The sequence below is a fragment of the Sinocyclocheilus rhinocerous genome, unplaced genomic scaffold (genome assembly GCF_001515625.1).
Source record: "Sinocyclocheilus rhinocerous isolate Xijiao unplaced genomic scaffold, SAMN03320098_v1.1 scaffold457, whole genome shotgun sequence".
In the NCBI taxonomy this organism is placed as follows: Eukaryota; Metazoa; Chordata; class Actinopteri; order Cypriniformes; family Cyprinidae; genus Sinocyclocheilus; species Sinocyclocheilus rhinocerous.
The window spans coordinates 171,045-184,712 of record NW_015661996.1 but is presented as its reverse complement, the minus strand read 5'-3'; the positions used below and the strand labels follow the sequence as shown (position 1 = coordinate 184,712).

The 13,668-nt window shown below is 36.7% G+C and overlaps 1 protein-coding gene across 1 annotated transcript; it reads left to right on the top strand.

Annotated features, from left to right (window-relative positions):
* The first annotated feature begins 747 nt into the window (after nt 1–747).
* On the top strand, nt 748–13,314 carry LOC107727159 (synaptic vesicle 2-related protein). Its single transcript, XM_016536945.1, has 16 exons — nt 748–937; nt 3,521–3,681; nt 5,776–5,861; nt 6,061–6,159; nt 6,329–6,400; nt 6,532–6,656; nt 7,261–7,324; nt 7,477–7,602; nt 7,730–7,858; nt 8,466–8,539; nt 8,761–8,837; nt 9,092–9,196; nt 10,704–10,815; nt 10,917–10,998; nt 11,650–11,739; nt 13,086–13,314. The coding sequence occupies exons 1-16, from the start codon at nt 903–905 to the stop codon at nt 13,296–13,298; spliced, it is 1,650 nt and encodes a 549-aa protein (XP_016392431.1). The 5' UTR covers nt 748–902; the 3' UTR covers nt 13,299–13,314.
* The last annotated feature ends 354 nt before the right edge of the window (nt 13,315–13,668 follow it).

The following is a 13,668-nucleotide window of genomic DNA, read 5'->3' as shown; positions in this document are numbered from 1 at the left end:
TGTGTGTGTGTGTGTGTGTGTATATATATATATATGTGTGTGTGTGTGTGTAAAATTTATTAAAAAGACTTGTTATACATCAACTCCTCAAAACTATTCTTTATTTATTATCCTTTTACAGTCATTCTTGAGAAGTGGGACAAAACAGGGTGCAAAATTGAAAAAATAAATGTACTCAGAAGAAAATTAAATTGAAGGTGATAATTGTGTTAAACACATTCTATTATTAATCCCTCATGACATTTAAAATTGAAAATATTTTTATTTTTTAAAGCTAATAGCAGCTACCCTTGCTGGACCTGTTTTGTCCCACGTCTCAAGAATGACTGAGTAGCCTAAGTAGGCTAGTTCTTCAATATTCAGCTCTATAACCTTGCTTTTAGACGGCAGATTATAGAAATCTGGATATCTGTCGAATCATCAGCTTTATCTTTTTAATAAACATGACCTCATGCACTAGTAGGCATAGTAAAAGGCATAGCTAAATCCAAACATCTAATTTATTTTATTTTAAGATCTAATTTATTACAGTAATTTATAACATTTACAGACATGTTTTGTGTCATTGAACATTTAAATATTAATATAATTGACTTTACTACTTAATATAGAAATAAAAACGTGAATGGGAAAAAATTCTTGGGGAGGTGTATTGTCTTGATTCATCGTCTCCAGCACGTATTCGGTGCTTTGGTTCCAGCCTTTGCAGAGATCCAGCACTAGCGAGCGACGCGACGCGACGCGACGCGACAGGCGCAGGAATCATGGACGCTCCGCAGCGCGCCGCCCCTCTCTGAGCTCTTCTCTGTCCTCACGCCCGCTGTGCTGAAATCAGCCTCGAACCGACAGCAATGTAACGGCAATGAGACAAAGACACCGGCAGCCCGACGAACACACCGATAATGGACGATGATTTGTTTCAGTTAAGACAGCTCCCGTGAGTCTGCTTTTCATGCCGTTTCTTTCATCCGACCTGAGCCGTCATGCAAACACTATTCCGTTCATTTCAGCCCGTTTAGCGACCTGCAGCTGCTAGAATGTGACATTGATTTTCATGCAACTTATTTGAAAAAATCACTGCTTACATAATGGCTGCTGTAGATGTAGGCTGATGTAGAATAAGGATATTTGGGCAGTATGGATTGCCAAAGGTGTATGTTTGGTAAACAGATCAAGTAGATTCAACTGTTTAGGCTATGTATTTTAAAGCAGTAACGTTGTGTTGCATTTAATATTTCCTCGTCCATTGATTCATTTGCATTGTACATGACGATTCCATTGAATAATGCAATGGTTATTTGTGCCTGAGTGGGGTTTTAATGTGGAATAGACACTCATTCTGCTCACAGATCACTTTGAATGGTGTTCAAATAGTTTTACGCAATAACACGTAGCCAATTTGATTGGCCTTATAGAAAATGTTCAACGCTGTGATTTTTAGATTCACTTTTTATAGATCTTTTTGTTCACATTTTAAATTATTTTTAATGATTTCTGTGGCAGGGCTTCTTAACCTAGGGTTAAATACAGCACTAAGCACTTTTCAAAATTATAAACTGAAATGTCGCTTAACCCAGGGTTTAAAAAAATATGTTAACCCAAGGTTAAATTAAAACCCTCTTCATTTTACAATTAAAAAAGGGAAGAAGCAGGTTTCCAGAAATTCACTTTAAAAAGTTATTATCAAAGATATAGCCTATTATAAATTTTACATAAGCCTACAAAAAAATATACTGTGTTGTCCTATTAAGTGTAATATTATTTTCATCATAAAGTAATATTTTATTGTAAATCACATATCACACAATACTTTATTATGCTTCTAAAAGCTAAAGCTAAAATTGCATTTATCTCTGTTAAAGCTAATATCATTTTAAACTAAGCTAAAGTTTTTATTGTAACATTTTTACTTTCTTTTTCTGTTCAATTTACAAACATTTTTACATTATAGCAAAAAGCATATAATTTGGACTTTTCCCCCAAAAATGCTAGTTAATATTATCACATTGGACTAAAACTTATCGACTTTGCTCATGAATGGTATAAACCCTTCCCGAAATATTTTTGTTATTGCTGCACTTGTAGTGTTCCCAAAAATTGCTTATAGAGTTCTGCTATATTGTTATCAAATCAGTCTTTTTAAAAATGTTTTACACAGGTTTTGTAAATCTTTTTGGAACTTACGAGCAGTTTTTAAAAGGCCGGTCATTTTGGACAGAGAAAACTATATTAGGTAAAGGATTTTCAGCACAGCACAAAGTACGACTGGTTTTAAAAGGAATTTGAAAGGCCATTCATGAACAGCCAAACGTCTTGGTCTTGATGACTGATCGCCCAGTGCATCAATGGCATCTTAACAAGACAGTGCAAGTTACAAATAAATGTAAATCTGTCCTTGTGTGTCACTGATCATCTGTGTTGCAGTAAAGGTCTTTCCACTGATGCATGTAAGAGTTTTGAAAATGCTGATGTTATTCCTGTGCTGCTGACGCTTGGCAGTAGGCCCAGTCGCCATCTGACGGTGTGCAGAAATCATGATGGCAGCGCTCTTAATTGTAGCTTGTTTCAGCTATAGGCTTCAGTCTTTTTCAAAATAATACTGATGAAATCGTCACATTCTTAGCATTTTCTTAATGTCTGCAGGAGCTCGTGTCTGTTCTGTCATCGAAACCGTTGCTAATTTCAGATGGTTTATGATCTGCATCCTGGTTTCTGGGTTTTTTTGAACGTTTGTCTCTGCTGAGCGTGGAGAGGTCATCTGTTTAATTACACTGCCTGTCTGCTCATGAAAGCTTTATTGCTCATAGTGTCGCTGTGAGCACTGCAATTACAGTAATTACACCGTGGGATATCTGTGTGCTCCTCTTATTTACTGCTCCCTGATCCAGTCTGTCTTCATAGCTGTGAGGATATTTGTAGAGTAAAATCCCCCCTGACTACCGCTAGAGCATCTGTTGTTGTTTTCTTCAAACAGCAGTTTTCATTCAGTGAGAAGATGCCTGTCATCCGGTCGCCCCATTAAGGCTGTCGGTTGTGAATCACAGTTTCAAACATCGCTCCACAGTCTCTTCGCACGTCTGGCTTTCTCTTGTGCTTTCGTTCCAGAACCCCAGAAGAGGGATTGCACAAACAGCAAGCTCTCTCATCACCTTGGCAACAGTCTCTTATTATGTGCATCATTCTGTCCTGCACATTGCAGCTGTATTCCACATACAGAGCCTTGTTCTGTCGAATGATTTATTTTGGCCTGCCACATTACAAAAAAACAGCATATACTGTGTATTGGCTGCATGGGCTGCTGCTATATTATGCATAGGCATTGCTAAAGCTGTGATTAAGCTGTCAGGCCTATTTAAACAGCCGCAGCAGAAAGATATAGAGCATATTTCATTCCGAATCCTCTCCTTATTGGCTGTTTTAGTCATTGGCTCAGAACCATTCATATGCAGCGCTTCAGAAATGTGTCGATCTGGTTGATTCTGTACCTTATTATCTGTCTGCCTGGTTGTCTCTCTGACAGAGTGGTGAAATTTCGGCGTACAGGTGAAAGCGCTCGCTCAGAGGATGAGTGTGGCGGCAGGGAAGAGGCTTTGCAGGTGGAGGGAGGACGGATGGATATGGAGTCTGTTTCCCTGGCTGATGCTGCTCCGGTGCCTCGGGAATTTGCCAACCCCACTGATGGTATGATTAGTTCATTAATATGCTTATTGTTCACCAGTTGTTACATTTTTGTGTAACAAATGTGATCCTGGACCACAAAACCAGTCCTAATACCTAAGTAGCAGGTATATTTGTAGCAATAGTCAACAATACATTGGTCAAAATTATTGACTTTTCTTTTATGCCAAAAATCTTATTTTATTATTATATATAGTAAAGATTATATTCCATGAAGATATTTAGTAAATTTCTTACCATAAATATTTGAAAACTTCATTTTTGATTAGTAATATGCATTGTTAAGACCTTTTTTGGACAACTCTAAATCTGATTTTCTCAATATTTAGATTTTTTTGCACCCTCAGATTCCAGATTTTCAAATAGTTGTGCTTGGCAGTAGGCCCAGTCGCCATCTGACGGTGTGCAGAAATCATGATGGCAGCGCTCTTAATTGTAGCTTGTTTCAGCTATAGGCTTCAGTCTTTTTCAAAATAATACTGATGAAATCGTCACATTCTTAGCATTTTCTTAATGTCTGCAGGAGCTCGTGTCTGTTCTGTCATCGAAACCGTTGCTAATTTCAGATGGTTTATGATCTGCATCCTGGTTTCTGGGTTTTTTTGAACGTTTGTCTCTGCTGAGCGTGGAGAGGTCATCTGTTTAATTACACTGCCTGTCTGCTCATGAAAGCTTTATTGCTCATAGTGTCGCTGTGAGCACTGCAATTACAGTAATTACACCGTGGGATATCTGTGTGCTCCTCTTATTTACTGCTCCCTGATCCAGTCTGTCTTCATAGCTGTGAGGATATTTGTAGAGTAAAATCCCCCCTGACTACCGCTAGAGCATCTGTTGTTGTTTTCTTCAAACAGCAGTTTTCATTCAGTGAGAAGATGCCTGTCATCCGGTCGCCCCATTAAGGCTGTCGGTTGTGAATCACAGTTTCAAACATCGCTCCACAGTCTCTTCGCACGTCTGGCTTTCTCTTGTGCTTTCGTTCCAGAACCCCAGAAGAGGGATTGCACAAACAGCAAGCTCTCTCATCACCTTGGCAACAGTGGTCAAAATTATCGATTTTTCTTTTATGCCAAAAATCATTAGGATATTAAGATCATGTTCCATGAAGATATTTAGTAAATTTCTTACCATAAATATTTCAAAACTTCATTTTTGATTAGTAATATGCATTGTTAAGACCTTTTTTGGACAACTCTAAATCTGATTTTCTCAATATTTAGATTTTTTTGCACCCTCAGATTCCAGATTTTCAAATAGTTGTATCTCGGCCATTTCTAAAAATGGACCATTATGACTGGTTTTGTGGTCCAGGGTCACAAATGTGTTTTTCAGGAATATTTCTTGAGCCAGGGCTCAAAACCAGTGTTAACCAAAACTTTTTAAAATTGATCTAGTTGATTTGTAATTTTTTTGTTATCTGAAATAAAGCTGAAATAAAATATAAATATTTGAAAAAAAAAAAAAAACTTGGTCACTCTTTATTTTAAGGTCCAATTCTGGTTATTAATTAACTATTAACTACGACTTTTAACGTCAATAAACTCCTAATTACTGTTTAAGTGTAGGTGTTGGGTAGGATTAGGGATGTAGAATATGGTCATGCAGAATATGCGCTTTAGAAGTACTAATAAATAGCCAATACACTATAATATGCATGCAAACAAGCAATTAATAGTGAGAATTGGTCACTATACTGAAGTGCTACCAAACACTTAAATGAAAATTAGAAATGTTGCCCTGGCAAATAACAGAAATAAAATTTACTGAAGAAAAAAAGTTTAAACTGAAGTAAATAACTAACACTAAAACCGAAATAAAAATAAATTCAGCAGAAATATATTAAAAAACTAAACTAAAACATGCACATTAAAAAATGAATGAAGCTTAAACTAAAATTAAAATGAAAATCGAAAATAAAAAAAATAAGAGCTAAGGCAATGTGTTAATAAATACTGTAATTGTATATAAATTATACTAAAATAACACTTTTGAGCATGTTAAATGCTTCCAAAATACAGGATAGTTGATTGCATTATCAGACAGCTCACTAAGCGTCTTTAAGGCAGAACTGTTCTCCATATGTTGCTCTTTTAACAGATACCTTCATGGTTGAGGATGCAGTGGAAGCCATTGGCTTTGGAACGTTCCAGTGGAAACTGTCCATCCTGACTGGACTTTCCTGGGTAACAAAACTTAAACGAAATCCAGAGAGGGAATAATTGTCGTACCCTCACAACCCTGTATAATTACAATCAGTTTGGCTTTGAAATGAAACATTTTATTATTTTATATTATTCAAATGAACACTATCATTTTATAAGCTGTAAATGGAGTAGTTGCTATATTTGTTTCCATATTTCTGATGGTTGTATTTGTGTGCAGATGGCCGACGCCATGGAGATGATGATTCTCAGTATATTGGCCCCTCAACTGCACTGTGAGTGGGCACTGCCCAGCTGGGAGGTGGCACTGCTAACTTCGGTACTGTACACTACTCCTCGAGTCAATAATGACTCCCCTCATGCTTTTTTAGACAGGTTTGGCAGTAGAAATGTTCTTGTTCCGTTAAGCTTTGCATCGTTCATAAATGTGTTTGCCTGAATAACTGCACTGCACATATGTAATGAGTCTCTTACCTTCTCTGAAACAGGTAGTATTTATTGGAATGATGATCAGTTCTTCATTATGGGGAAACATATCTGATAGATATGGGAGAAAAACAGTGAGTATGTTTATAAATTAAAGAGCAGTATGTGCATGTCCAACGGCAACAATGTTGTTTCTAATCTCACTGTGCACCAGCGGGGACTGATTCGAGCTGTGTGTGTGTGTGTGTGTGTGTGTTTGTGGTAGGGTTTGAAGATGAGTGTATTATGGACCCTGTTTTACAGCCTCCTCAGTGCGTTTGCACCTATATACGGATGGATTCTGTTCCTCAGAGCTCTGGTGGGCTTCGGCATTGGAGGGGCTCCACAATCGTAAGTGTGACTCGGATCTGAATGCACACACAACCGTTTAGAAGTTTGGCGTCGTGTGGATTTTTTAAAGTTTCTGAAAGTCTTATTCTCATCAAGGCTGCATTTGGTCAGAAATACTGTAAAACTGTAATATTGTGAAATATTTCAATTGGAAATCTATTTGAATAGATTTTAATATTTAATTTAGTCCTGTGATGGCAAAGCTGAATTTTCAGCAGTCACATTCTAATATGCTGATTTGGTGTTCAAGTAACGTTTCTTATAATTATCAATGTTGAGAATAGTTGTGTTACTTTTTCAAGATTTTTTTTTTGTAAGAAATTCAAAATGTATTGAATTTATTTTAAATTGATTTTTTTTAAACGATGCAAAAAATAATTTAATGCATCCATGTTAAATAAAAGTAAAAATTTAATAAAAAAGAAAGTCCTTCTGTTCTGACCGCAAACTTTTGAATGGTAGCGTACAAACATTTAATGAATTATGGTAAGGAGATTTGCAAGTTCTTTTAATCTATAAATTCTCCATTACAGTTTACCATTTTATATAACAATATCATTAAATAATTAGAGACTTACAGCAAACTTTTGATCTCTCCTATAAGAGTAACATTGTATGCTGAGTTTCTCCCCATGCGGTCCAGAGCCACTTGCATTCTGCTGATAGAGGTAATATTCTATTCTATTCTATTCTATTCTTTAAATACAGGTATCATCATAGCTTGAATGATTAAATAGTTTCAGTTATAAGTTGAACCAAAGCATGGAAATCCTCATAACTAGTATAGCTTAAATGTCTTTTTCTCTCTGATCTGCTGTAGATATTCTGGGCGTTGGGTACAGTATTTGAAGTGCTGCTGGCTATTTTGGTGATGCCAACTTTGGGCTGGCGCTGGCTGCTGGCCCTCTCCACCATTCCACTCTTCATTTTTGCTTTTTTTTGCTTTGTAAGTATGAAGTTCTCAAATATCAGCTCTTAGAGCTAGATATGGACAGACCAAGCCATTTTTTGTGGGGTGAGCAATATATCGTCTGAACAATAGAGTAAGCAAAATGTCTAATGCACATCAACAGTGGCTGCCGGAGAGCGCTCGTTACGACGTCCTGACAGGAAACCAGGAGAAGGCTTTAAACACACTCAAACGCATTGCAACAGAGAATAATGTCCCCATGCCGCTGGGAAAACTCATAGTGGCCAGACAGGTAAAACACTAGTTAAATATACTTTATATCATTTATGCCATTTACGGCTTTCTTTACTTGGTATTATATAGTTAAAACACTTACTATAATTCAGTGTGCTATAGGCGTTGAATCTGCATTGGTGTGTGAAAGTTTTCATACAGACATTATGATTCATTATTATGTTTGTACTTGAAATGATCCTAAATTTATGAAAAAAATAGAACCAACTTAAACCACATGTTCATGTTTTTGTCTGTAGAAAACTATTAGATAATATTATTTATACTACTTACATTGTTATTCTTTTGAATTTCTATTCATCAAAGAATCCTAAAAAATGGTTTCTGCAAAAATATTAAGCAGTGCAACCATTTTCAGCATTGATAATACTAAATGTTTCACTGAAAACTGGAGTAATGGCTGCTAAATTCAGATGTGCCATGACAGGAATAAATTATATATATTTATCAAAATATGTTAAAATAGAAAGCAGTTATTTTCCATTTTAATAATATTTCACAGTATTACTGTATTTATTCTCTCTCTCTCTCTCTCTCTCTCTTATACATATTTTGTCATTTGATCTCTCTTTATTTAGGGTATAATTGTTATTTTTTGTGTTCAGGAGGACAGGGGGAAAATTCAAGATCTTTTCTCTCCACACTTCCGTTGGACCACTGTTCTGCTCTGGTTCATATGGTAAGATGGTTCTCCAAAGTTCTATTAATTATTGTGTAAACACTCATTCAATCACATTATGTAAATGTCTACTACTAAAGCTTTAAAGGACTTTTTTTGTTCCCTGAGATTTTTGTCACATCTCACTCTTTTGTTTCGCAATTTCACTCAGATATTCCACAAAGTTTTGTGTTCTTGCTGCTTTCGTTCATATTCTGTTTATTGTGTGCTTTCTGATGCAGGTTCTCTAATGCATTCTCATATTATGGTGTGGTTTTGCTGACCACTGAGCTTTTCCAGGAGGGAGGCGCCTGTGGTAGTGAGTCAAAGCTTTTGTGTGTTTAAAAAACAGACCGGAGCATAGTGCGAGAATGTAAGGACTATGTATACAATAGAATACCACAATTATTCAATACTGTACAGTATAACCTGTATACTGCCTAATGTTTTTTTTTTAAAATAGTATGTAAATCAGTGTGTTTAATATCATTTCAAACTATACAGTGGTAGAATGCTAACCATACACAACTAATGGATTCTGTGTGCATATATTGGTCGTGTGTCTCCCCCTAGGGGCGAAGGGCAGTAAAAGGGAGCCAAGTTGCAGTTTGGAGTGCAAATATCTGAATTCAGATGATTACAAAGACCTTCTGTGGACCACACTTTCTGAGTTTCCTGGTATATATTTGAATTATAATGCCATTAAAGGAATAGCTCATTCAAAAATGAAAATGTACTCACTCTAAGGCTATTCTGAACCCTGAATTCTGAATTATTCAGACACCAGATATCATTTTTGATATCTTTTTACTAGTGGGTGCAGGACACTATAGTTCATTTATGTAAGTGAGGATAGCAAAATAAAGTAAACTGTGACATATACATCTCACTCTTTTGTTTCGCAATTTCACTCAGATATTCCACAAAGTTTTGTGTTCTTGCTGCTTTCGTTCATATTCTGTTTATTGTGTGCTTTCTGATGCAGGTTCTCTAACGCATTCTCATATTATGGTGTGGTTTTGCTGACCACTGAGCTTTTCCAGGAGGGAGGCGCCTGTGGTAGTGAGTCAAAGCTTTTGTGTGTTTAAAAAACAGACCGGAGCATAGTGCGAGAATGTAAGGACTATGTATACAATAGAATACCACAATTATTCAATACTGTACAGTATAACCTGTATACTGCCTAATGTTTTAAAAAAAAAATAGTATGTAAACCAGTGTGTTTAATATCATTTCAAACTATAGAGTGGTAGAATGCTAACCATACACAACCTTTAATTGCTAATGTGACCTTTTTCACCACAGACTGAACAAAATTAAGCATTGCTTGGTAATTGGTTGACCTAAATCGGTATTATCTAATTGTGTACTGACAGCTATTCTACCTAATTCATTACATATACCTTTCTATCAAAGTTATCTGACATTATCAAGATGAATTTGTTCTGATGTTCTTGTCGTATTTTATTACCATTTTACTATTCGCTAACTATAGCGAATAAACTGTGATACTGTGAGAAACATTGAATGTGTCTGAATAAATTTTGGTTTGACTGTAAATTAAGCATTACATCACTTGCTCACCAATGGATCCTCTGCAGTGAATGGGTGCCGTCAGAATGAAAGCTGAAACAGATGATAAAAGCATCACAATAATCCACAAGTAATTCACACCACTCAAGTTCATCAAATAATGTCTTGTGAAGTGAATAGCTTGTTTGTAAGAAACAAATTCATCATTAGAATGTTCTTAACTTCAAACTGTTGCTTCCAGCTAAAACAGGAGTCCTCTACCCATAATATTGATAGCTCCAGAAAAAAAGTCATCTTGTCTGAATCAGGAAGGAAATATGCACAAATTATGCACCAAAAACAGTCCAAAACAATTCTAAACAAATGTCAGTGGATTTTGAGATAGACTGGAGTCGTGTGGATTATTGTGATGTTTTTATCAGCTGTTTGGACTCTCATTCTGACGGCACCCATTCACTGCAGAGGATCCATTGGTGAGCTAAATGCTAAATCTCTTCAAATCTGTTCCAATGAAGAAACAAACTCATCTACATTTTGAAGTTTCAGCAAATGTTCATTTTCTGAGTGAACTATTCCTTTAACATCTAATTTTTAAATAAGTTATGGCAGGCATAAAGAAAATGTGGCAAACGTATTGATTGATGCATCACAGGCCTGCTGGTGACCCTGTGGGCGATTGATCGATTAGGGAGGAGGATGACTATGGCATTGTGTTTCTTTGTCTTCTCCCTCTGCATTGTGCCGCTCTACGGCTGTGTGGGAAGGTCAGAAGCACTTCTATTACTGTCATTTTTCTAGGGCATTCAAGCCTGTGGTAATCACATTTGTGAACATACTGTGAATAACTACATTGCCTATATTGCAGGACATCTTTGACAGTATTTATATTCATTGCGAGGGCTTTTATCGCTGGAGGTTTCCAGGCTGCATATGTGTACACCCCTGAGGTGAGAACTCTTTTTCAATTCATTTCAGTTGATATAGAATTATTTTGTGGAAGAACTGAGGCTCAAAGGGAAGCTCTATCCTTCTTTGCCCTGTCAAAGGAATATGTAATTGAACATTTGACACTCTTGGCAGATGAACTGTATGGAGAGTAAAGCCTGTAGACTGTCAGTGTAGTGTTAAATGTTTTGCTCAAGGCAACAGCTGTGCTGGAGAAGGATTTTGACCTTGGGAAGCGTCCAGGTCCTGGCTCACTCCCAGCACTTGGCAGCCATTGCAACAGCTCACCTGACATAAAACAGGCTGCTTTGTCATCCTACTTTTCATGAACCACTGGAGTTCATCTCCAGAAACAGGACTGAAGGGTTGAATATTACATAGAGTGTCTGTAGGTTGCTTAAGAACGTAGTTACTGACTGTATATTACCTAAAGGAGCGAAGCAGTTTACCTAACTACATTAATCTCTGTCCGTGATATTTAACTGATTTTGAAAGTGTTTACAGCATAACAGCATGCTGAAGAAACTTTAGTGAAGTAATAGGTCCATGTAGGTCAGATAGATCCATTCACTAACCACCCTGTGGTTAAGTAACAGTTCAATGTTCACACTGAGAAGATCTTTGCTATAACTCACTCAGTATTTCTTTTGCAGGTGTATCCCACAGCCACGAGGGCACTGGGTTTGGGCACCAGTAGTGGGATGGCTCGGGTTGGAGCTCTCATCACACCATTTGTGGCACAGGTGTGGAAATAATAACAAATAAAGGACATAAAATACAGAATAATGTAAATACCCAATCAAAAATACGCACAGACTAAAAAACAACAAATATTATAATAAAGCAATAAGCCCCAAGAAGCCGTGGTTTACAGTGAATTTATAACAGCTAAGGGGTGTTGTTAGGCACGACGCGAAGCGGAAAACCCCTTTAGCTGTTATAAATTCACTGTAAACCATGGCTTCACGGGGCTTATTGCTTTTATAAAACGGTTATTCCATATACGTGGTAAGGTTTCACAAAATAAAACAGAGCAAATAAAGTGTAAATATATTAGTAAAAACATTATTCTTCCGCCAAACAATGTAGTTCCTCAGAAACGGTTGTGGTTCCAACAAAGTGGTTGCCGAGCAACACACAAACGTAAACAAAGGTGTATGTTTGTAGTGTAATTTACAACAGCTTCGAACTTGGCTCAACCAATCAGAATCAAGGACCAGAACTATCCGTTTTATAAAAAATATTTTGAATGATATTATAAATGCTGGAGATCCAATATACTTGCTATTTTTTTATTTACTTTTTATATTTGCTTTTAACAGTTAAAACACTTCATGTATTACAGTGGTGTTGAATCTGTGGCAGTTTGGGCAGATGATCAGATATGCTGAGCTCTGGTGCTCATGTGGGCTGCATGATTTTGAGTCCAGCTTGCAAAAAACTCACTCTGCGAACAACAATTCAAAGAGTTACCAGAAATATGACTAAAAAAGAGAGACGAAAAAGACAAGGGGGCTCATTCACTAACTGCATGTGTGTAAATGTTTTCAGAAATGATGATTCATTAATAAGTTTGTACTTAAAATTATTTTACATTTATGAAAAAAAAACTCGAAGCAAGGTTTGTGTTCACATTTTTGTATACACTAAACTATTACACACTATTATTTATACTATATTATTCTTTTGAATCCTGAAAAATGTGTTGTGGTTTATGCAAAAACAATAAGCGGCACAACCATTTTCAGCAGTAATAATAATAAGAAATGTTTCTTGAGCACGAAATCAGCATATTAGAATGATTTCTGAAGGATCATAGGACACTGAAGACTGGAGTAATGATGCTGAAGATTTAGCTTTGCCATCAAAGTAAAAAAAATGATAAATTCAATGTATTGACATAGAAATCAGTTCTTTTAAATTGTATTAATATTTCACAGTGTTACTGTTGTTACTGTGTTTTTGATCAAATAAATGCAATCTTGGTGAACATTAGAGACTTCTTTAAAAACATTAATCTAAGACTTGAATCTTACTAAACTGTTGAATGCGTGACCTAGAAGAATTTGTCTCTGCTTCTTTCCTCAAGGTGATGCTGGAATCATCTGTGTACCTGACTCTGTCGGTGTACTGCTGCTGCTGTTTGCTGGCTGCTATCGCTTCCTGTGCCCTGCCCATAGAGACCACAGGACGAGGCCTCCAGGAGTCCAGTCACAGAGAGTGGGGCCAGGAGATGATGGGACGGGCCTCAGACCACAGTCCTGGAGGGATTCCACATTCCAGCTCTGGATCACAGGACTAAGAAACACCACAGATAGACTTTGTAGAAGAAATTGGGAATCTTTTCTGTAAAAAAAAAACAAGCAATGTGTGTCCACAAAGGAATAGCATTTTAAGAACTCTTGGTTTTGATTTAAATCCGTCCATTAATGACACATTCCTCCACCAAAGGTTGCAGGGTTTCTTTTTATGGACCTCCAAACCAGAGAAATGGAGTGGAATAGATTCCCATCACATAATACTCCCCTTTTGCCCAAAGGAACTACAACAGGAAATGGGTCGAAAATCGATCTAAAACGTGACAAATTGCATTATAACACATGAAATCACTCTCACATGTTCAGAGGATCTGAGGAGCGTTTGAACAACGAAAGATTTGAACCTGAAGTCAT